This window comes from Chenopodium quinoa, unplaced genomic scaffold (genome assembly GCF_001683475.1).
Source record: "Chenopodium quinoa cultivar QQ74 unplaced genomic scaffold, ASM168347v1, whole genome shotgun sequence".
Taxonomy (NCBI): domain Eukaryota; kingdom Viridiplantae; phylum Streptophyta; class Magnoliopsida; order Caryophyllales; family Amaranthaceae; genus Chenopodium; species Chenopodium quinoa.
Genome location: NW_018744633.1, coordinates 4,757,065 through 4,781,848, shown reverse-complemented (window position 1 = coordinate 4,781,848; position 24,784 = coordinate 4,757,065). Strand labels below are relative to the sequence as shown.

The following is a 24,784-nucleotide window of genomic DNA, read 5'->3' as shown; positions in this document are numbered from 1 at the left end:
TATTTTTCTATATGGCAACTTGCAAATTAAAGTAGCCTTATGAAAAGACGAATAGCATAACACAAACGTGGCTTCATAACAATGGCTCGTAAACCTCGAATAAACTCAATTCTTACATGACACGTTAACGGATAATATTATTAATATCTACATTATCCATTTTTTAATCCGTCAATTTCAATGAAAAATAGTGGGAAATTAAATTACGGCGTCGAGAAAACCAAAATTAAATAAATTCGACGCTTTTTTTTTTTTTTTTCTTCCCTAACATTAGGAGTTGTCTATAAATCCGCAGCCTTTAATTCATTTTCTCTCTCCAAATTTTCGGACATTTTTTTTACCCATTTGCCTTAATTCGCAGATTATTCTTCCCAGTAAGTTCTAATTATTCATCTGATTTTTTGTTTCGAATAAATTGCTTGAATTAGCATAATTTAAGTTGCTTCAAATTTTATTATTACATAATTCATATGTATGAATCATTTCTTATATTATCATAAAATCTGAATTTAGTTGGTTATTATCTTGCTTATTTGAAATAATTGTTTCTTATTTGGGAAGATGAAACCTAGTTGTAGGATCCTATCAAAATGTAGAAATCTAAGGAGTTTTGCTCAACAACCCCTAATTTGCCCACATTTGCCAAGTGGGGATTTGTTGAAATTCAAGGTTTTTGATTATAATCGCAAAATTCATAGCTACCCATTTCAATTACTTGGATTTCGAAGTGAATTTCATCATACCCAGAAAAATTTATGCTCAAATCAGCCAAGTTTTGGGCAATCTAGGATTTGTTTTATGGTTGGATTAGGTAGAAATAGGTTTTTGGTTGGATGTGATTCCTCTGATGTGAGGGATTATTCGACATCGGTTGAACCCGGGGTGAATGATAAGAATTTTGAGAGTGTTTATCTGAAGGGAGGGGTGAATGTTAAGCCGTTTGTGGTTGAGAAAACAACTGAGGATGAAGAAATTTTAAAGGGGGAACAAGGGGATGTTATTGAAAAAACTGTTGAGGATGAGAGTGATGAGGATTTAAGGGTTGAAAGTCGAAAGACAGAGGAGTCGGAGATTGAGAAAGAGGCTTGGAGGCTGCTGCGGAATTCCATTGTCACTTATTGCAACAGCCCAGTTGGGACGGTGGCTGCAAATGATCCAAATGACAAAACGCCGCTTAATTATGATCAGGTGTTTCTTCGTGATTTTGTCCCCTCAGCACTCGCTTTCTTGATGAAGGGAGAAGGGGAGATTGTCAAGAATTTCCTCCTCTATACTTTGCAGCTGCAGGTGATTCTGAATCTGTTTTATGTTTATAATATTCAAAGTGCTCTATACTTAATCTGTATCTTTAAATATTGTTTCTACTTGCATATTTATCGTAATGGTTGTTTGAAGACTTTGAACATGTTGATTTTTGGGAACAACGAAACATTTTATCTGTACTCTTGAGTCTAGAAATAACGGGGATAGCAGAGGAAGATTGTGAATATAGGGGTATTGGGGGCAGTGGTACTCTCAGGGGGGGTTGGCAGCTTCTGATAGATATTAATTATAATGTTCACAATCATGATTCTAAAGCTTTGTCCTTTCTATAGGATTTTGATTATAATTATGTTATTGAATCCAACAGCAAATGTGTGATATCCAAAAAGTAATAATTGAATGTACAATATTTATGCTTTCCTCATGCACAGTATGACTATTGTTGATCACTTATGAAAGGGCTTTATAACCTGGTGTTTATTTGGTTTTCCTATATACCTTGAAATAAACCAGTTATTAAATGCAATACTTGTTCTGATGGTTATACCCGCTGACTGTGCTCAGAGTTGGGAGAAAACTGTTGACTGCTACAGCCCAGGACAAGGGTTGATGCCTGCAAGCTTCAAAGTTAGGACTGTACCACTTGATGATAGTAGTGGGAAATTTGAAGAGGTTTTAGATCCTGATTTTGGTGAATCTGCTATTGGTCGTGTTGCGCCAGTTGATTCTGGTAAGAACTTATACGTATTATCATTTTTGAATACAAAGTGCAAGTCTTTAGACTGAGAAGTATTACACTCATGGTCAATCTTATGTTCTTACCTAAGCTAGCACTTCAAATCTCCTGTTAAACTTGGTAATATCAGGACTTTTAAGGCTTTAAACTTGTGAGACGATAGTTGTCTTTGGATTTGAATTTATTTGTTTTTGGTAATGTTGCTAGGATTATGGTGGATCATCTTACTAAGGGCTTATGGAAAGCTCACTGGTGATTTCGCACTGCAAGAGAGGGTGGATGTCCAGACTGGAATCAGATTGATCTTAAATTTGTGCTTAAGCGATGGGTTTGATATGTTTCCTACACTTCTGGTCACTGATGGATCTTGCATGATAGATCGACGAATGGGTATACATGGGCATCCCCTTGAGATTCAAGTAAGTTCATATTTCTTTGTTTGCATTGAAGTTTTTCTATTGTCATATTCCAAATTTGGCTGACATGCTCATAGTTTGTAGCCACATTTAGGTATTCTTCTGGAATTTGTTATGATTAGCTACCCAGATTTTTTAAAAGCTGTTTGAAGCTCAACTTTGAGGAGGACCTCTTTGTACAGAATTAGCCGTTAATATTTTAATTAGTACTCCCTCCATTCCCTAATTTTTTTACGTTTGGAATTATGCGCGGTTATTAAGAAATTGTGTAAAGTTGAGGTATATTGGAATATTTCAATGATTGAAAGTACAATTTTATTGAAAAATACAATGTTGAGCATGTAGGGTGAAGAAATTAGAGGAGAGAGGAGAGAGAGAGTAATAATAAGTGTTGAAAAACTATTAAAATAGTACAAAAAGTACAATAGCACATGGAAAAGTAAGGACTTTTGAGTAAAAAAATTATAAAACAAGGGTAATTTTGTCCAAATTTTATGACTAAAATAGGAAAGATACTAAATGTAAAGAATAAAAAGGAACACCCTAAATGGAAATGTAAAAAACATTTAGAAACGGAGGGAGTAGTATCTGGAATTTCTATGACATAGAACCTTGATAGTCACATTTAATTAAGTGATGTGACATTATTTAAGTGATGGAGGGGTGTTAACGTAGAAGGCTGAAGGGATAGTAGTTTACCTTATCCTAACCCAATTTTTAGTATAGCCATGGGTAATATAGTAGGAGAACTACGATCTAAGGCTCAGTCATAAGTACTTTTGCAACTATGAAACCCGGTCTAATCTTGAACTGGCTGGAGGTCTGGACTCTGGAGGTGCAGGAACTCAACTACTTGACTTTCTTCTAGCCTAAATATTTTCTCATTCTACACATTTTGCATTTTTAACTATGAATAGTAGGTTTCTTTTTTAATTTTCACCAGCATCATCATTGTTGATGTTTTGGATGTAATGAAATCATTTCTAATTTGTAATCCATGATTTTGTTTTAATAGGCATTATTTTACTCAGCCTTGCGCTGTTCCCGTGAGATGCTAGTTGAAGATGAAGGATCTAAGAATCTCATCAGGGCTGTCAATAATAGACTGAGTGCCCTCTCTTTTCATATCCGAGAATACTATTGGGTAGACATGAAAAAGATCAATGAAATTTACCGGTATAAAACAGAAGAATATTCCATGGATGCTATTAACAAGTTCAACATTTACCCTGAACAAATCCCTCATTGGTTGATGGATTGGATTCCAAGTGAAGGTGGATATATGCTTGGTAACCTTCAGCCAGCTCACATGGATTTTCGATTCTTCACACTTGGAAATCTTTGGAGTATCGTTTCTTCCATGGGTACTCCAAAACAGAATCAAGCAATTTTGAACCTGATTGAAGCCAAGTGGGATGACTTTATTGGGCAGATGCCTCTAAAGATATGTTATCCTGCTGTGGAGAATGAGGAATGGCGTATAATTACAGGCAGTGACCCAAAGAATACGTGAGTTTCTTTGAACTATCTCTCTGATTTTGAGTGTCTTATAATCTTTGGTTATCTAGTGACATGAATTGATATCTTGTTCTCACAGCCCTTGGTCATATCACAATGGTGGAACTTGGCCTACGCTTCTATGGCAGGTAGGCTTGAACAACATCTTTGTTTTTTATTTTTTTATTTTTTATTTTTTTTATTAAAGCAAAATATTTAACCATCGACAATGCATCCTTTTGGCCATGTGAACATGGTAGATAAGTGTATTTGTTACCTGCTTTCCCTGCAGCAGATTAGGGTTTCTGCTACTACAGTCCTTGCATTGACTCATTAAGGCCAATTTGGTTAAGGATAAACAGCTGGAAAATACTCGTGTTTGTTCTCAAATTTTTTTACCCTGTATCTGTTCATGTTATCTGATCCCAGAACATTTTGTTGTTGGTATTGGTATTGGTATTATCAATTATGTATATGTTACTCAACTTGACTATGGACTCGTGAAGGTGGTTGTCGTGTAATATTTTATTGCCATTGTGTCTTAGTGCAATCACATTCACATGTTTGTTGTTGAATTGTTAAACATTGTGGTACTTTTGTGTTACTGGATCAATTGTGGGCTGTTGCTATGGTAGATTGCTGCCATGGAGAGGAATACTCACAATTGTTGAAATGAGTGTTTTGTTCAACCTGTGTTTCCTTATATTGTCCTGAGAGTGCATTGACAGTATATTTGATGTTGGATAGGCCATCGTTAGTTAATATTCAAAGTATCAGTCTTTGATTGTGATGGATTTCCATTGAAAGAGACTTGGTCTGTACTCTGATTGCTCACTAATTTTTTTATTACATGAATGCCTCCCTCAGTGCATCACTTAATATCTTGTACTAATTTCTCCAGCACCTAAGATATGGGGAATTTCTTCTCCCCACCAAGCTTGTTATATCTTACTATTTGAGATATTATTAGGAACTTTCTTATTACGAAGTTGGGATATTAACATCTGTCTGTAAATGCAGAATCATATGTATGGCTTTTCGAATGAACCATCTTACCTTTTGCTATCTTATTTCAGTTTACATTGGCATGTATCAAAATGGGCCGGACAGATTTGGCAGAGAAGGCAGTTGAAATGGCAGAAAAGCAGCTTCCTGCTGATCGATGGCCTGAATATTACGATACCCGTTTTGGAAAGTTTGTTGGGAAGCAAGCACGGCTTTACCAAACCTGGACAATTGCTGGGTTCCTCGCTTCCAAAATGATGCTGCAGAATCCACATATGGCATCCTTGCTTTATTGGGATGAGGATTATGAGCTTCTGGAGATTTGTGTTTGTGGGTTAACCAAAAGTGGCCGCAAAAAGTGCTCTCGTTGGGCTGCAAAGTCTCATATTATCTAGAATTTTTGGAGGCAGATATACCTTTGAAAAAAAGACATTGTATAGTACATACTACGTATTTCTTAGCTAGAGAAATGGGGGTTGTTTTTTTTTGTCCCTCACAGAAATTTGTCAATCAGTAGCTTCCTTAAGTCATTATTTAGCTAATGGGAAAGTTGGCTCGATTGCTAGAGCATTGAGGAAGCTCTGGCCATATTTTTGTATATACTGTGACTGATGATTACTGACCCAGTTTGGGTGATCTTACAGAGAAAAATAGGACGAAATTTATACAAACATTTCTGATTTCTTGCTCCTCAGTTTAAGTTTTTTTTGTTTAAAAGCTACTCTTGTTTGTAAAATTTGACAGTATCAGTAAATTGTAAGTTCAGATATTGTTTGTATGAAGTAGTTTATAGTAGAGGTTATAATTGTGGATTTGTGTGTACAAGTATTATTTGTATATAATTTTGCAAAGATATCCTATGGTCTTTACTATATCAATGGAACTCTACCCCTAAACATTTGTTTTTATTACAAATTTTCATCACCACAATACCACATGTATGTAGTAATGGATGATAATGAAAATTTGTGAAGAAAATGAGGTACTTATAGAAGAATTAGCATTATCATGGACATTGACATGAAACATTCTTTACAAAGTTACACCGTATTACTTATGAAATCATTACCATTACCACCATTTATTTCTAACAATCGAACGCATCATTATGTGGTGTTTTGTATGAGGGATAAATGACAAGAAGGATAACGGGGTAAGATAAAAATGAGAAATTATTAAATGATATAAGTAATGATATATTAATTTCGAGCTATAACGAAAAAGATATAAGACAAATACGAAACTCTATCCAAAACTAACACCGTCCCACTATTTCGGACATATCTTTTATTATACAAACTATTTAAACCTGATTCTAATTGATTTAGAAAGCAGATTTCAATAGCTTTCTAACAACATACTTGGTATTATTTATTTTATTCTTTGTAAAAAAAAATACAGTATTTAGTATTTACGCAGTAGCACTAATCTAAATTTTTCTTAGTTTCTTACATGAAATATACTTGAATAACGCTTGGACAGGTAACTCTAAATTTGAGACGCCTACACCTTGGCGCAAATTCTTTACAAACCAGACTTCAAAAAATTAGAATCAATACTAATTGTATTGGTTTTCTGGGTTTTAAAATCAGATGTTGCACAAAAAAGATGAACACTATCAAACTATCAACCCCTTACATTCGTCCAATCCCATCAATGGTGCTCAATGCCCTTCAATGGACCCAATGTAACCCATCATTCTCACCCAAAAACCCATCTTTTTTAGCTACTAATCTCATCAAATCATACTTTGACAAGGGTTTAATCAAGGATGCACGCAAACTGTTCGACGAAATGCCTGAAAGAGATGTTGTTGCTTGGACAACCATGATAGCTGGTTATACATCCTGTAACTATGACTCGTTAGCTTGGACTGTGTTTAATGAGATGTTGAAGGAAGGGGTTAAGCCGAACGCCTTTACCGTCTCTAGTGTGTTAAAGTGTTGTAAAGGGATGAAGTGTTATTCTTGTGGGACTTTAGTTCATGGACTTGCTATTAAGCATGGTTTGGTGGGTTCTATTTATGTTGATAATTCTTTGATGGATGTTTATGCTACATGCTGTAATACTATGAATGAAGCTTGCATGGTTTTTCGCGATGTCTATCCGAAAAATGGTGTTTCATGGACAACTTTGATTGCAGGATACACTCATCGAGGTGATGGATATGGTGGATTAAGAGCTTTTCAGCAGATGTTATCTGTAAGTATCTAAAAGCTCATATTATGGGGTGATATCTTTTTTTGTTTTCAATTTGCTGCTCCCATAGTGCAATGCTTGTGTTTTGGATTGGTTAGTTAATTTGGCTGAGCCAAGAGTTCAATCATCTTTGTTAGTATCTAAGAGTCTATTTGAGGATACGGAAGTGTAACTACCCACTAGCATAACATGAATGATAATCGTTAGTATGATACTGGAACCTTTTGGAACATGTGAACCTTTTAGTTAATTCTATCCTACAATCATAACTGTAATTTGAATGTGGCAGACTTTCCGGGGAAGAGTGGTATTGTGAATTAATTGCTTCCTAAAATGCCACATAATTTATTTTCCTAAATGGGTTGTGCTACTTCCTAATGCTGTTTTAGTTTTAACAGGAGGGAGCTGAGCAAAGCGCCTTTAGTTTCTCAATTGCTGTTAAAGCTTGTGCTTTAACTAGAGCAAGTTCCCACGGTGTGCAATTACATGCTACACTTGTTAAATATGGACTTAATTCTAGTCTCCCTGTCATGAATTCCATTATAGACATGTATTGTTGGTGTCAGTGTCTATCTGAAGCTAGTCAATGCTTCATTGAGATGTCTCAAAAGGATTTAATCACTTGGAACACTTTGATTGCTGGCTACAAAAGATCAAATTCCACCAAGTGTCTCTCTGTATTTACCTTAATGGAGTCACAAGGTTTTGCTCCCAATTGCTTCACATTCACTAGTGTAGTAGCAGCTTGTGCTGATTTATCACTTTTGAATTGTGGGCAGCAAATTCATGCGAATATTCTTCGAAGAGGCCTTGATAGGAATATGGCACTTGCGAATTCCCTCATAGACATGTATGCAAAATGTGGAAGCATTAGTGACTCTAGGAAAATATTTGATTTCCAGTCCTTAAAAGATTTGGTCTCTTGGACTTCTATGATGATTGCTTACGGAGTGCATGGTTATGGAGAGGAAGCTGTCAAGTTGTTCAATGAAATGATCAGATCGGGCATACGGCCTGACAGAGTCGCGTTCATGGCAGTATTAAGTGCTTGCAGCCATGCTGGCCTTGTAATTGAAGGTCTTAGGTGTTTTAACTCTATGGTGACAGAGTATAATATGGTTCCAGATCAGGATATATACGGATGTGTGGTGGATTTACTGGGGCGTGCTGGGAAAGTTGAAGCAGCTTATGAACTGATTAAAAATATGCCAGTAGATCCTGACGACTCAGTTTGGGGGGCACTCCTTGGATCTTGTAAGGCACATAAGCTTCCAAATTTGGGCAAGTTGGCTGCCCAATTCATGTTAGAGGCAAGGCCGGACATGGCTAGGACTTTCCTGATGTTATCAAATTTGTATGCATCAGAAGGGGAATGGAAAGATTTTGCGAAAATGAGGAAATTAATGAAAGGATTAGGAGGCAGGAAAGAGCCTGGTTGCAGTTGGATTGAATTAAATAGTGATGTCTACAGCTTTGCGGTTGGGGATAAGTTAGGACATCAAACTGAGATGGTCTATGAGGTTTTGAGCATGATGATTCTGCATATGGAAGCAGTTGGCTATGTTCCTGATCTAAACTATTCTTTACATGACCTAGAAGTTGGGACATAGTGAAGAGCATATTTCTATCACATTTTCAGTAACTGACAGTCTTTTAGATAAAGGTTCATAGGGTACTTGACTTGATGAAGCTTGGGCGAATCGGATAAGAGAATGCTCAACATTCATTAAGCTTCGTTCTTAGCAACTTTTCTTGCTGGCATCAATTATATATCCTTTCTGTTGGTTGGCTTCACCGGTATATGGTGGATGCTCTGGCAATCTCATTTCTGGCTGCCAAATCATAATTTCACAAGTCAAGCAGTTAAGATGTCAGCTGGTGCATCAGTTAATACAAACAGGAAGCTTATACTTGTATATGGATTTCATCTTTATTGTGGGAGAAAAGATTGGTAATCTCATAGCAAATAGTCTTGGAATGACTGGCGGAATAGAGAATTATAGAAATTTTGAACGAGGAAGCATAAAACCCAAGTCACAAGTCAGTTGCGAGGACTTTTCAACTGAAAGTGAAGATTTTTGTTTCTAACCAAATATTTTAGACCTGAAACAAAGAAATACAGAAAAGTATACTAGGTTACATTCTTTATTCTTGTGTAACATTATGTGCCTGATTGAGGTTTCTGTTATTCAACTACTTGTATTTGCTAATGCAAATCAGTTTGATTTAATCCTCAAATTCACTCACTTTTTAATCTTGCTAGTCCCAAGATGTGACCAAATATTTGCCTAAAAACTCAAGCACAGCCACTGCCCTCAATAAAGACCCACTTTGGAGTATTTTCTGCTCCACATTACCCCTTTTTGTGCCAGATCTCAAGTACATCAGTCCAATCACCTTTCGAGGCAATGAGCTTCCTTCCAATCCGCTATCCTATAATGTTGTGACCGTATTTTTGACAAGCACCAAGCAGTGCACCTGAAGTGGTGACTTCAGTTTTCGTAGGCATACAAATTGCTCTGTTTTGTAGAGAACTTGCCTATCCAAGGAGGTCTACCATGCATCCATAGTTTTTTTACATTTGGTTCCATATTGTTCTCTCTCACCATGTGATTGAAATGGTGCTGATCATTATCTACTATACACTCATAGTACCCTAGTAAAAGTGAACTCATTTTAAATCAATACATATAATTTAATCTCTGAGAAGATCTCTGGTGCCCTCTCAACAATCCCTTTCAATGTAAAACCAAGAAACACACCATAGCCCATTAGAAACCAGTATATCATGAACAATTACATTAAAACAAACTATAACATGTTGACAATGAATATTTACAAAATAATTGTTAAACTAACGAGGTCTTATCCTGGAAAGCATCGAAGGTATTTGTACGATAGATTGCAGGTTCAAATCCCCTCTCATTCCGATTTAAATAGATAAAAATTTAAATAAATTCCAAAATGATAGAAGAGTTAGATAAAGTAAACAAATTAACTATGTCATAAAGATTCTTTTCACCATGAGTCAATCCACCAAAAAACAAATAGATATGTCCAATACTTTGCGTGAAATTTTCATAAATTTACACTCCTTATAAAATGTCAAACCTATACAATATCTAAATTTCAAAAGTTGAGATATTCAAAAGCTTACACTCCCTCTATCCCAGCATAGTTCATAGTTTCGTTCATCCCAGAAAAATTAACAAGTTGTTAAATATTGCATGTGACCATTTTTTAAAACCATTTTCTTCTACTCTTTCATGGCACACTGATTTTTGAGGATTAATTCCAGCCACATAAAAAAATCAAAAGGAATATTTTTACAATAAATAAATGTATTAAATGGTCGCACTCAACTTTACTTAAATTACGTGTCCATCTCAACGTTCCAGATATTCTAAGACGGAGGAAATATTAAATTATATCCGCCTCACCATGAATCCTAAATCATTCAATATCTTCTCTTTTTGAGTAAAAAATCATTCAATTTGATGAATCTAGTTACATCTAGATCCATCAACTAGATTTTATAGGAAAAAAAAAATAATACAATTAGTTTAATTGTATCTATATCTATAATCGATTCAAACCAGATCAAATCAAGTCATTGAATTTAAACATTTTCAAATACAAAGTAGAGTTGTTCATCAATGGTTCGACCTAGAAAAAATGCGGGTTTAAATAAGCCTTGTAACCGTTTTAGTTTAAAACTCGAGCATAATCCAATAACAGCCCAAAAAGCCACCTTGGGCCTTATAAGCTCGACATTATTTTGTGGGTTTGAAAACAAAGTCTATATATAAAAGTCCGACCCAACACAATTTTTTATCACATCTATATAAAATCAACTTTTAAAACCCTAAATTTATCCCTAATTCCTACCTTCCTCAACTCCTCTCTTCTCCCTCCAATTGTTTCTCTTTCTCACCTCACAACTCCATACCATCACATATCCATCAACATTCCCACTAAAAAAATAAAAAAAAAAATAAAGATAAAAATCAACTTTCCCTTCAATTCACTTGGTTTCCCCCGTTTTTATCATAAAGAAACAAAAATCAAGATTCATAAAAGCATGGCTAATTTCCAATTTAAAAAGGGCACAAAGGTTGAAATCAGCATTGATGAAGATGGTTTTAGAGGGGCGTGGTTCTCAGGAACAGTGGTAAAAACACCTGCAAAAAATGACAAGAAAGTAATGGTGGAATATGAGACATTGTTGGCTGAAGATGAATCAACCCCTCTAAAAGAGAAGGTCGATTTGGTACAAATTAGGCCAATCCCACCAAGAGAAAGCAAAAGGGTTTATGAATTGAATGATGAAGTTGATGTTTCATACAATGATGGGTGGTGGGAAGGTGTCATCACTCAAGTTCTTCAAGGTGGTCAATACTCTGTCTATTTTAGACCTACAAGAGAGCAAACTGAGTTCAAAGATGCTGATTTGCGGCTCCATAGAGAGTGGGTTCATGGAAATTGGGTTCCTCCATTGGAAGAAGAGGTATGAGCATTTTATTTTTATTTTTAAATTTTTTTTATTAATTTTTTTTTATTTAATAAAATTATTTATTGAATTTATTGTTTTCTATATTAGTGGATTTGTGGATTTGGGCATTGTGTTTTTTTTATGGGTTGAAGATCCTAATTTTTTTCCTTTCAAATACTAGGTTGCATGTAGTAATTTAGACCATTCATTTCTTAAAGTATTATTCCTTTGTTTTACTACTTATAGCACTTTGACTAGAATGATGAATTGATGATTGATAGTTGAGGAAAAATATTGTCACATACAAGTATAATTCATCTTGACTTACACTTTCATAATATCAAATTTATACTTCCTTTTTTTTTTTATATATACTTGTAACCGTTTGACTTTATATTATTTATATGTTTCACTTTGATTATTTTGATATCTATAGCTAAACAAAAATATAGTCATTTGGATCATGTTAGATTTATCTCAATTCATATTGTTTTAATTTTATATGTTTATAATTTTTACATATGAGTAATTGAAGATATTAATGATTGAAATATGACTAATGTGAATAGAAAAGTGTTGTAAGTATAAAAAATTAGAGGAGGTATAATTTTAACATATTTATTAAAAGATTTTAATGATTGAATTTATACATTGGTAAGCTTTTAAATGAGAATTGTTGCAATTAAAAATAATATCCTTTCTTCTTTCTTTTTGTTGACATTGACTTATGACAATTCAAACACTCTTTACATTTGTGCGAGATCTTAAATTTCTAATCTTTATGTTATTTCCATTTGGAATCTTCATGGATCTAATCTCTAAATCATAGTCGTGTTGGTGAAGAGTGTACAAGCGCAATAGCACTACATGCATGTACACGCACCACCTCTAGGTATAATTACTAGTAGTGCCATTGTGCTAGTATGTTAATGTGTTATTAAGGGGGTGTTTGGTTCATCAAGTTGGAGTGGATTGGTATGAAATCTTATACTATAAAGTTATGGATACTAAAACTCATACTTCTCCAAAGTTGTTTGGTTTTTTTGTTAGAATGAATTTTATCCTTCATTAATTGAATGGATTGTGAATTTTTAAGGAGGGAGGGAGGGGTGGGTATGGGGGGAGTTAGAAGCCCTTGGGTATGAGATTCCATTACTAAAAACCTTAACCAAACAAAAAACTAGATGAAATGGATTCTAACTTCATTCCAATCCATTTCAAATGATCCAACCAAACGACCCCTAAGAATAGTGTTGATTCAAGGTGCATGTCTTAAAGTTAGACGTGCGGAGGTTTCAAGGTTTTAAGTTTACATGGAATTGGATATGGTTGTGGGAATAGATACATGCAGAGCTGTCAAAAGTTGACTCAACCCGAAATACCGACTCAAACCCGATTATTAATCGACCCATCTAAACCCGAAAAAAAAGTGACCCAAACCCGACCTGAAACCAACCCTAGACCCGAGTATGTGAGACCTGAACCCGAGCCGACCTAGAGATGACCCGACACGTATGTAACCCATAAATTATTGACGTGAACAGAATCCGACTTGACCCAAAATTGACCTAAACTCATTTTAACCCATCAAAATCTCAATTTAACCCGACTTGTTACTAACCTGACTTGAATTCAACTCGACCCGGTCCTAACCCGACCCGAGTTTAATTAGCTTGATAAAATGATAATTATCTATTTATAGTTAGTTGAACCCGAATATGACTTGACTTGGAAATGATCCGACCTGATTGTAACATGCAAATTATTGACTTGAACAATACCCGACTGAAATCCGAGAATGACCCGACTTGGAAATAACCCAACCTGATTATAACTCGCAAATTATTGACTTGAATCGAACCCGATTTAAACATGAGAATGATCTGACTTGAAAATGACCCGACCTTATTATAACCCGCAAATTATTGACTTGAACCGAACCCGACTAAACCCGAGAATGACCCGACTTGATTCTAACTCGCAAATTATTGACTTGAACCGAACCCGACTTGAACCCGAGAATTAACCTAATCCGTTTTAACCCGAATTAAACCGAACTATTGTTCACCCGACTCGAATGTAACCCGACCTGATATTAACCCGACCTAAACTTGACCAAAATCGGATAAGAAGTATGACCTGACTCAAGCATGACCCAACCCAAACCCAACCCGCATAAGTTATGGAATTAATCTGAATTGACCCAACCAGTATTGACCCGACCCACTCTTACCGACCCAAACCCGACCTTTTTAATAAGAATTGACAGTTCTACCGAAACCTCCAAAATTTCTCAAAAAAGCGTGGATATTAGCCTTCAATTTTGGAATTTTTTGACTTTTTTCACCTGGAAATAAAAATTGCCGAAATGTTTACAATGGTCCCTAATACACTCCGGGAGTCCAATTGGCTGGGTAGAACCATCCAATTTGCCTTTAAATGACCAATTTACCGGTATACAACTTGCACCGATTTCATTGACTCAAGCCTACTTCGAACATTTATGACAACATATAATGATCATATATGTTTCCAAACGGCACTATATGACCCCTATTTTGTAAAATCTCAAGGCTTTTAGACACCATGCCCCGAAACCTCCAAAATTTTCAAAAGAGCGTGGATATAAGTCTTCAATTTTGGAATTTTTTGACTTTTTTTTCTCCCGGAAATAAAAATTGTCAAAATTTTTTACTATGGTCCGTAATACCATCCGGGAGTCCAATTGGGTGGGTATATCCATCCAATTTTCCTTTAAACGACCAATTTACCGGTTTACAACTTGCACTGATTTCATTAAATCAATCTTACCATGAACATTTATGACAACCTATAATGATCATAAATGGTTCCAAACGACATTATATGACCTTGAGATGTATCCCTTAAAATTTCAAGGCTTTTCGATATCGGACCTCGAAACCTCCAAAATTTCTCAAAAAGTGTGGACATTAGTCTTCAATTTTGGAAATTTTTGACTTTTTTTGCTCGAAAATAAAATTGCCGAAATGTTTACCATGGTCCCTAATGCCCTTCGTAAGTCTAATTGGGTGGGTGGAATCATCTAATTTGCCTTTAAACGACCAATTTACAGGTTTACAACTTGCACCGATTTCATTAACTCAAGCCTACCACGAACATATATGATAACATATAATGATCATATATGGTTCCAAACGGAATTATATGACCCCCAAGTGTATTCCTTAACATCTCAAGACTTTGCGACACCGGACCCTAAAACCTCAAAAATTTCTCAGAAAGCGTGGACATTAGCCTTTAATTTTGGAAAATTTTGACTTTTTTTTCTGCCGAAAATAAAAATTGTCGTAATGTTTACCATGATCCCTAATACCCTCCGACAGTGCACTGGGGTGGGTGAAACCATCTAATTTGCCTTTAAACGACCAATTTACTGGCATACAACTTACATCGATTTCTTTAAATCAAGCCTACCACGAACATTTATGACAACAAATAATGATCATATATGGTTCCAAACGATATTATATGACCTCGAGATGTATTCCCTAGAATCTCAAAGGCTTTTCGATACTGGGCACCGAAACCTCCAAAATTTCTCCAAAAGCGTGGATATTAGCCTTTAATTTTGGAAATTTTTGACCTTTTTTTCGCCCTGAAATAAAAATTGCCGAAATGTTTACCATGGTCCCTAATATCCTCCTAGAGTCTAATTGGGTGGGTGGAACCAACCAATTTGCCTTTAAATGACCAATTTACCGGTTTACAATTTGCATCGATTTCATTAATTCAAGCCTATCACGAACATTTATTGTAGCACCCCAATAATTCTCTCTTTAAACCTGTGAAGACCCTGAACAATATTCAAGAGAATTACTGGCGTGCTACCGCCACGTGTTCAAACGTTAAGGCTTTATCGGAAAAACTAAATCAGTTATAAATAAATTTCAATACCAACGAATGAAACCAAATTAAGTCATACAATTTGGAACCATTAAGGCCCTTATTCAAAACCCAATAAAAGTAGTAAGTGATTAAATTCAGTGTTCAAATAAATTCAAACCCAAAAGAAATAGTGTCAAATAAAATCGAATTAAAATAAATTCAAACTTGCAAAAGAAATAAAATGCAAACAACCAACTCTCTACTCAAGATCCCACAACCCTGATGAATGCTGCATGTGTAAGAACCTGTGGCAATTCTGCTCCCCAATATTACAAGTGTAAAAATTGGATCGTCATAGGGTCATTGAAAGGCGAAGGCCATGACCAAAGAAAGACACACAAAGCACGCAATCAGCGAAGCTGTGTACATACAAGCTGCGAAATAAATTAAGAAATCCATAACATGCTACTAATAATCAATCATCATGCATCATTAAATTATAGACTCAACACACGACTCAACTGCTTACATTACTAAGATTCCAATAATTAATAATAGGTAAATCATTATTTTTATTCATTGGATTACGCAATAGACAAGGTTGTCCAACCCATGCTCCATTTGGAACATCAATAAAAGAAAAACCCCATGCCTCCTTTCGGAAACATCAATAAACATCCAACGACCACGGGCGCGACTCCGTGACCGTAGTTAGTATGAGATCTCACCTAACTCCTAGTTTTGAAAAATATTTGAAATAAGAGACTCGTAGATCAGACGGCCTCGAGAAAAGTACACGGCTAATACCCTATGTACCCCATATTACTCCAGAAGTGCACCAATCCAGAGTTTTATTGATCATCCATCTTGCACTTTACGTGATTTACAGGTTTAGACTTGGTGATGACTCATATGCATAACAATACAATCAATCCAATATCAATGCAATCAAGTAAAACAACTTTTCAATTTCAATTCTTGATTTATTAGTGGCAAGCAACATTTATTATTTATTCCTTTACTACCTCGGTGTATAAACACCTTGAGTGTATAAGGCACCCCAAAACCCTAAACCTCGTCTTAGAAGACTTAAATTCTTCCTTTACTCATCCTGCTTGCATAATCATGAATGAGTAATAAATTAATCATTACACCAATCATATACCTTTGCCTTTAAGCGCACCTTGCATAATTAGAGCACAAATAATACTTGCAATATAAAATAGTGCACGTCATACGAAATTCACAATGTATAACCAAACAATTTAACTCAGTCATCCCTATACATGATACTAAGTTCTCGATCCGTCGTCCTTAAACATGCACCTAAAAGAAAGGTTTCGTAACTTGTACGTACCTTGAGCAAACGAATTGGTATGCCACTTTACTAACTAGAAATCACCTTCAATAAACTCCTCTCCTAAGCCAAATAATAACATCTCAATCAATACTCAATCAATCAAATTTACAGCAATACTAACTTACTTTAAAACCTTTAAAATCCAAATCAAACAACACTTTAAAACCTTCCCTTTAGTTAAAATTAAAGGCTTATATATAGTTCTTTAAATTTTCTTCATAAAAACCTTAAAATACACTCTTATACATGAAATTACAGCAAGTTCAAAGTCTAATAAAAATCTGAAAATTATATAAAAACCCCTAATAATCTCCCTTTTTAATGGGTGATTAAACCCTCTTTATAAAACATCAAAAGTAGTACTTAGAAACTATTTCCAACACTTAAAACTTCAATAAAAACATATATTTATGTTTAATTAACTTTAAACATAATTAATTTTATTAATCAAACTCAAGGATAATATTTTAAGTATAAAAAAAACTTCGTATAAAATCAAAAACTGCTCAAAAATCATATTTAGAAGCTGAATTTGGCCACGAGAGGATAGTGCTCACTACCAAAGGTAATGAGTCTTTCTTAAAACGTTGTTTCCACATGAAAAACACTACTTTTTCATCAAAATCGGATGAGTTCAGACTCTGATCGGGATTAAAACGGGATTAATATTAACGAACAAAAATCTAAAAATTAAAACACGAATTTACGTGTTCAAAATAATCTGGAATTAAGTTAAACTAATCAGTAGTTATAATCACCAAAATTTCAAAACATCATTACTATAAAAGCCCTAAATCAATTGTTCATAAAAACCCTAAAATCTTGATTTTCAATAAATTGAAACCCTAGGTTTATATTCATAAAATATGAAATTTATAACATAAATATAATCTGAAATTTATAATCTTTGTACCATTAAAATATAATTTGATACTAAAAATATAATCTTTATACTAAAATCAAAACCCAAAACAATTAAATTAACATTAAGCAAAATAATGAAACAAAGGAGGATGAAAATAAGACTAACTTTTTTGTGTGGGAAATTTTTGGAGATTCATGGGGTATTTATAGGAGAGAATTATTGTAGGGTAAAAAGAAAGATTGGGCCTCATAAAAATAATGGGTCGATTAAGTAAACAAATGGGTTAGGCTTGTGTGATTGGACATAAATTGTAGAATAAAAGTGCATAAAATAATTTGTTCAAATAAACCCAGATTAATAATTTGAAACTTTTGAAATTAAATTATGAAAAATAACAAATAAATATTATAAATAAAATAAATTTTCATTTATAAAATATTTAAAAAATACGAGGGATTACATTTATGACAACAAATAATGATCATATATGGTTCCAAACGGCATTATATGACCCCGAGATGTATCCCATAGAATTTCAAGACTTTTCGACATCGGGCACCGAAACCTCCAAAATTTCTCAAAAAAACGTGGATATTAGCCTTCAATTTTGGAATTTTGACTTTTTTCGCATTGAAATAAAAATTGCTGAAATGTTTACCATAATCCCTAATATCCATCGGGAGTCCAGTTGGGTGGGTGGAACCATCCATTTTACCTTTAAACGACCTATTTGCCGGTTTATAACTTGCATCGATTTCATTAACTCAAACCTATCACAAACATTTATGAAACAAATAATGATCATATATGGTTTCAAATGACATTATATGACCCCGAGATGTATCCCCTAGAATTTCAAGACTTTTCGACACCGGGCCCTGAATCCTCCAAAATTTCTCAAAAAGCGTGGATATTAGCATTCAATTTTTAAAATTTTGACTTTTTTTCGCCCGGAAATTTGCTGAAATGTTTATCATGATCTCTAATACCGTCCGGGAGTCCCATTGGGTGGGTGGAACTATCCAATTTGCTTTTAAACGAATAATTTATCGGTTTACAACTTGCACCTATTTCATTAACTCAAGCCTACCATGAATATTTATGGCAACAAATAATGATCATATATGGTTCCAAACGACATTTTATGACCCCGAGATGTATCCCCTTGTATTTCAAGACTTTTCGACACCGAGCCCCGAAGCCTCCAAAATTTCTCAAAAAGCGTGGATATTAGCCTTCAAATTTGGAATTTTTTTGACTTTTTTTCGCCCTAAAATAAAAATTGCCGAAATGTTTACCATGGTTCCTAATACTCTCCTGGAGTCTAATTGGGTGGGTGGAACCAACCAATTTTCCTTTAATCGACCAATTTACCGGTTTACACTTTGCACCAATTTCATTAATTCAAGCCTATCACGAACATTTATGACAACAAATAATGATCATATATGGTTCCAAACGACATTATATGACCCCGAGATGTATCCTATAAAATTTCAAGACTTTTCGACATCGGGCACCGAAACCTCCAAAATTTCTCAAAAAACGTGGATATTAGTCTTCAAATTTGGATTTTTTGACATTTATTCGCACTGAAATAAAAATTGCCGAAATGTTTACCATGGTCCCTAATACCCTCTAGGAGTCCAATTGGATGTGTGGAACCATCCAATTTGCTTCTAAACGGCCGATTTATCGATTTACAACGACCAATTTAATTAACTTGTACTGAACCCGACTTCAACCAAAATTGACCCAAACCCATTTTAACCCGTTAAAACCCGAATTTAACCCGACTTGTTACTAACCTAACCTGAATTCAACCCTACCAGTTCCTAACCCTACCCGAATTTAACCCAATCTGTTACAAACCGGACTTGTTATTGACTCGATCCGAATTTTACCAGACCTATTACTTATCCGACCCAAAAATTCAACCCGATCTGTTAGTAACCCGACTCCAAATTAACACGACTTGTTATTGACCCGACCTAAATTCAACCCAAATTGTTCATGACCTGATTTCAAATCACCTTAAATGCAACTTAGACCACCTTATTATTGTTGGTCAAAGCATTTTGTCTAGAGAGACCAAGTCGGTCCACGCCAGCAAAAGAAAGGATCATCATCCTCAAATTTAAGAGTTAAATATAGTATATATTTGTTGTATGGTTAATGGAGATAATTATCTTCCTAAATTATAGACTATAGTTCCCTAGTATATTGCCGTATCTATTATTGTCAAAGGAAATTATTAGCTTGATAAAAATGATCATTATCTATTTATAGTTAGTTGAACCCGAATATGACCTGACTTGGAAATGACCTGACGTGATTGTAACTTGCAAATTATTGACTTGAACATAATCCAACTTGAATCCGAGAATGACCCGACTTGAAAATGACCCAATCTAATTATAACCTGCAAATTATTAACTTGAACCGAACCGGACTTGAACCCAAGAATGACCAGACTTGAAAATGACCTCACCTGATTATAACCCGCAAATTATTGATTTGAACCGAACCCGACTCAAACCCAAGAATGATCCGACCTGATTCTAACCCGCAAATTATTGACTTAGAACCGAACCTGACTCGAACTTGAGAATTACTCTAACCCATTTTAACCCGTGAAAACCCGAATTAAACCCGACGTATTGTTTACCCGACCCGAATGTAACCTGACCTATTATTAACCCGACCTAAACTCGACCCAATCCTGATAAGAAGTATGACCTGACTCAAGCATGACCTAACCCAAACCTGACCCGCATGGGTTATGGAATTAATCCGAATTAACCTGACTCGAGTTGACCCGACCCATTCTTACCTGACCAAAAACCAACTCGTTTACCCGAATTGACAGCTCTAGATACATGTACATATTTAAATAACCCTTGTTATGCATTTTTCAACAACATAATGGGATGATAAGTAGTGAATGTGTGAGTGTAGTAGGTTTGATAACCCAATGAAAGACTCCATGCACTTTAATAAGACCCTAGAATATCAAGTTGATGATTGAAACCTCAATGCAACAATATTTCGAAATAGCAACATCTCAATTTGTATTTTCAAACCAACTTGTATGACCTCAAGAGATACCCCCAACATATATTTAAATTTCGGATTTTATTTTTCCGAAAATGGTCCAAAAGCATGGATTATAGCCTTTAGTTTGGACAATTTTCGACTTCTTTGGGCTCGAAAAAGAAAAAGGTCATAGTGTTTCCTATGGTATAGACAAGTTTCTTTGAGGCCATTTGTGCGATTGGAATCATCTACTTCACTTTTAAACGACCGATTTCGTTGATATTGTAGACGCTGCCTTTGATAAATTCAAGGCTACTATATAGTGCTAAATATGTTATATGACCTTGGAATGCATCCCTTACCATTACTTGAGTGGTATGATTTGGTGTATGTAGAATGGTTAAATTTGTTTTGTATAACAAAGGATTCTCTAACACCTTAATAGATACGAGGTGGAGATTGAAACTATCTCTTACATCTCTTAATTATTAATGTAAGCAATTCCAAAATAACCAAATATTTGAACCTAATTTATTCTTAGAACAATGTACTTATTAATAGGCCTACTATGGTTCAAAACCAATTTATATGTCCCTAGAGGACATCCCCCACATTCACTTTATATTTGGAAAATTTTTCCTAAATAGGTCTGAAAACATTGACTATTACCTTCAATTTAGATTAATTTTTACTTTTAGAGAGAATGGGGTGCTGTTATGGACCCCATGAGACTCTAGGAGGTCATTTGGGTGGTTAGAATCATATACTTACCTTTATAATGTCAATTTACCCAGTTTTGTATTAACTTAAGGCCTCAACAGGCTTTTATGTGACCAACTAGTGAACGTATATGGTTCCAACAACATTGTATGACATGACCCCGGGAAGCACCCCCTACTATCACTGTATTCGACACTTGGTCTCAAATATTTGTAAATGGTTCGATTTTGTGTATTATAGCTTTCAAATTTGACTTATGGAGAATATTTTTAGAACCGACAAGATTAGGTATTGAGGTGCTTCTCGTGGTTACCAAATTGCCTTAATTCTCTAAACTTTTGCATTTCATTTTACATTACAAAATAACAAATACACATTCATACTATGTTACTCGGACTCTTTCATTTACCTCACGTGTCCGTGTCGACACCGACACTTGGACACTTCATTTTTGACTAAAAGTACAACTTTTTTTCAAGAAAATGGGCGAGTCCGATGGTTGGACACCCGTGATTAATTTGACACCATCCGAGTCCAAGTGACATAGTATTCATATGTTTTCGATTTATGCCCTCTTCACTTCACCTTAAAAAAAATATTTAGTAAAAATAATTTCAGTTGAGCAAAAATAAGTTCAATTCGTAAAAATAATTCATAATAATTTCATTTCAGTAAAAATTAGTTAATTTAAAGAAGAAATATAACAGAAAATCAGTAAAAGTAATTTCAGTTCAGCAAAAATAAGTTTAGTTCAATAAAAATAATTTCAGTTCAGCTAAAATAAGGTGAAGTGAACGGGGCCTTACTTGTGATCTTGTTTGGTTATAGTTCTTGTCTCAAGGCTTAAGCCTAACAAACCCCTTTGTGAGCAAATGACTCTTCATGTGAGTTTCTTTTCTTTCCCTTTTAAGAGTTTTCCTGTACACATGTGGATCACAATAATTAAGGAGTTGACAAGATAATCTAATTGTCAGGTAAGGATATCATACTGGTTGGATTATTGAGAGTCTCCAACATTGGTTAGTAAGATAAATAAAAGGGTTGAAGTTACATAAAGCCACTAGTTGTAGACGTATGCATCCTGTCTCATATAAATATCTGTACTATAAGTATGTATGTGCAGCACTGCAAAGAGAAGTGCATGCCTCTGGTTGTTCATGAAATCATGAATTGAGGCATGGTATAATATGTGTAATGGCTAGGCAAGTACATGTCGACATATGTGTACTCAAAATTATGCACTCATTGCTAATCCCACGATGAATAACGCCAGAATCTTGTTCACAAATCGCAAAGATGGCTTGGATGCGGCTTTTTAGACCTGGGTTTACACAATTCCTGCTAGCACAATATGGAGGATTGAAGCCCCATTTTATTAATGACTTTCTGTATTGAAGGCTACACCATAACTTAGGATGTGGTCCTAAATCAATAATTTTAATGAGGTTTTAGATCTGAGATTTGGATCTCATAGTGGCCCTATGTTGTTAATGATGCTCAGTCTAACAATTGAGGAAGGCTAAATGAGTTTGACTCAAGATATGAAGCAGATTTCCCTTTAGTTGTGTTGGTTTGTTGGTTTTGCTTGTCTTCCATGAAAGGACATCTAGATGTGATGAATATAGCCATAATTTCCATATTTTTCTGCTTGGGATAATCGGAAACATTGACACTTAAAGTAGTGATTTGTTATCGCATATCAGAATAATGAATTTGGATATTGTAATTTGCTAATCCATTGGTGATGACCAATCTAGCAAAAAGCTTTAATTAGGTTCAGTGGATGATTACTTTTTGCTTTTTCTTTGCCAATTTGCTAGATCAAACTGATTATCTATTTGTCTGAAACAATACATGCAGTTTGCACTAAACATATTTACTCTTTTTTTTTTAACTACTTGTCATGCTTTTTATGTATAATTGGCAATTTGACTGCAGGCAGTGCTGCCAACAGAAGACATGGAGAAAGAAGAGAACCATTTCTGCAAAGGAAGCTTAGTTGAAGTGAGCAGTGACGAAGATGGCTTTGAAGGTGCTTGGTTTGCTGCATCTGTTGTTGAGGTGCTTGGGGAGGGCAAGTTCCTTGTCGAATATAAGGATCTTAAAACAGAGGATGATAAAGAGTTCGTAAGAGAAGAGGTTGATGCCCTGCACATTAGGCCACGTCCTCCAAAGACAGGAAAAATTGACAAATTCAAGGAGTTTGAAGAAGTTGATGCCCTTTATAATGATGGGTGGTGGGTGGGCATCATTTCCAAATTCCTTGGTCGCTCAAAATATCAAGTTTTCTTTAAAACCACTGACGAGGAACTGGAGTTTAAGGATGATGAACTGAGGCTGCATCAAGATTGGATCAAGGGAAAGTGGGTTATGGCTTCTAAGGTAATAACTATAAGTTGCTGACAAACTTTTTTTCCCAGCAAAACTCTTTGAATTCATTTTAATTGCTTTGTTGCGTGGAAGAGATAGTTGTATGTTTTACATTAATTTCCTTATAATTATATACTCTACTTCCACGGAGAAGGCAAATTGGGTCATTCGGTCATTCCTAGCTTCATTCACTTGGAATTTGGAAGGAGTTCCAAATTTTTTCTATCTATTCATTTCACATATTCATATTTGACTGTTTTTTCTGGGAAGTAATATTTCAGTGAACTCTTTTTACAGGCTATGGACTTGTCAGGCTGAAGAGAATGGTCTGCGTAGAGTGTCCTGAACTGATCCATGTGTAGGTAACCATTGTATTATAAACTCTGAACTATATGTTGATTGTCATCATCTTCTTTTCAAGGCCATGTTTTTGTCTTTGGGTGAGAATGAGAAATTTCTCCGAATAGTGTGCTAACATCACACTTTGGCCGATTTGCTGGAGCTTGATTAGCAATGGCTCCCTATTCAATGTGATTTCTATCAAGTGGTCTGGTAAGATGACCCAAAATTGTAATGGTTATTCTGTAGACTTAGTCATGTGTTAATGGTGGCATCCTCCCTTGGTGATGCTGTTGTGTATATTATTGAATTTCCATTTAATAAAACCCCATACAATTAAGCTGCAAACATTGTTCAATTGTAAATTCTAGTTGAACAAGAACAGATTACTGATTATGTGATTGATCTTAGATTTCACACTTTTGAGATTGACCATGGAGACAAGTGACAATTCAGGCTATGAAAAAAGTCAGCCTGAACATGTGGAAATAGGGACAGACTGCATCAGGCGGCCTTCGACCAAAATGGTCAATACATTGCCATCGATGATGGGGCGACAGCCACAGCCCCTAAAGGGCCTTGCCTATTAGGCTAGCCGCCTGGACCATACTCGATTAGC

General features: G+C 35.1%; 3 protein-coding genes across 3 annotated transcripts; all 3 read left to right on the top strand.

Annotated features, from left to right (window-relative positions):
• The first annotated feature begins 245 nt into the window (after window positions 1-245).
• LOC110701199 (alkaline/neutral invertase A, mitochondrial-like) lies at window positions 246-5,729 on the top strand. The gene is made up of 6 exons (XM_021878798.1): window positions 246-1,287; window positions 1,828-1,993; window positions 2,207-2,418; window positions 3,431-3,924; window positions 4,013-4,061; window positions 4,989-5,729. The coding sequence occupies exons 1-6, from the start codon at window positions 562-564 to the stop codon at window positions 5,310-5,312; spliced, it is 1,971 nt and encodes a 656-aa protein (XP_021734490.1). The 5' UTR covers window positions 246-561; the 3' UTR covers window positions 5,313-5,729.
• A 585-nt stretch (window positions 5,730-6,314) lies between these two features.
• Window positions 6,315-9,354, top strand: LOC110701198 (putative pentatricopeptide repeat-containing protein At1g56570). The gene is made up of 2 exons (XM_021878797.1): window positions 6,315-7,119; window positions 7,515-9,354. Exons 1-2 carry the CDS (start codon window positions 6,526-6,528, stop codon window positions 8,724-8,726), a joined length of 1,806 nt encoding a protein of 601 aa, XP_021734489.1. The 5' UTR covers window positions 6,315-6,525; the 3' UTR covers window positions 8,727-9,354.
• A 1,343-nt stretch (window positions 9,355-10,697) lies between these two features.
• Window positions 10,698-24,561, top strand: LOC110701197 (DUF724 domain-containing protein 6-like). The gene is made up of 3 exons (XM_021878796.1): window positions 10,698-11,623; window positions 23,395-23,838; window positions 24,124-24,561. The coding sequence occupies exons 1-3, from the start codon at window positions 11,198-11,200 to the stop codon at window positions 24,142-24,144; spliced, it is 891 nt and encodes a 296-aa protein (XP_021734488.1). The 5' UTR covers window positions 10,698-11,197; the 3' UTR covers window positions 24,145-24,561.
• The last annotated feature ends 223 nt before the right edge of the window (window positions 24,562-24,784 follow it).

What these genes read in the sequence shown, in the direction of transcription:
- LOC110701199 (XM_021878798.1), top strand. Translation starts at nt 562, where the DNA reads ATGAAACCTAGTTGTAGGATCCTATCAAAATGTAGAAATCTAAGGAGT. An exon ending in GGCATCCCCTTGAGATTCAA is followed by an intron (nt 2,419 to 3,430) that starts GTAAGTTCATAT and finishes TTGTTTTAATAG; the next exon opens with GCATTATTTTACTCAGCCTT. An exon ending in GGCAGTGACCCAAAGAATAC is followed by an intron (nt 3,925 to 4,012) that starts GTGAGTTTCTTT and finishes TTGTTCTCACAG; the next exon opens with CCCTTGGTCATATCACAATG.
- LOC110701198 (XM_021878797.1), top strand. Translation starts at nt 6,526, where the DNA reads ATGAACACTATCAAACTATCAACCCCTTACATTCGTCCAATCCCATCA. An exon ending in CTTTTCAGCAGATGTTATCT is followed by an intron (nt 7,120 to 7,514) that starts GTAAGTATCTAA and finishes TAGTTTTAACAG; the next exon opens with GAGGGAGCTGAGCAAAGCGC.
- LOC110701197 (XM_021878796.1), top strand. Translation starts at nt 11,198, where the DNA reads ATGGCTAATTTCCAATTTAAAAAGGGCACAAAGGTTGAAATCAGCATT. An exon ending in TTCCTCCATTGGAAGAAGAG is followed by an intron (nt 11,624 to 23,394) that starts GTATGAGCATTT and finishes ATTTGACTGCAG; the next exon opens with GCAGTGCTGCCAACAGAAGA. An exon ending in AGTGGGTTATGGCTTCTAAG is followed by an intron (nt 23,839 to 24,123) that starts GTAATAACTATA and finishes CTCTTTTTACAG; the next exon opens with GCTATGGACTTGTCAGGCTG.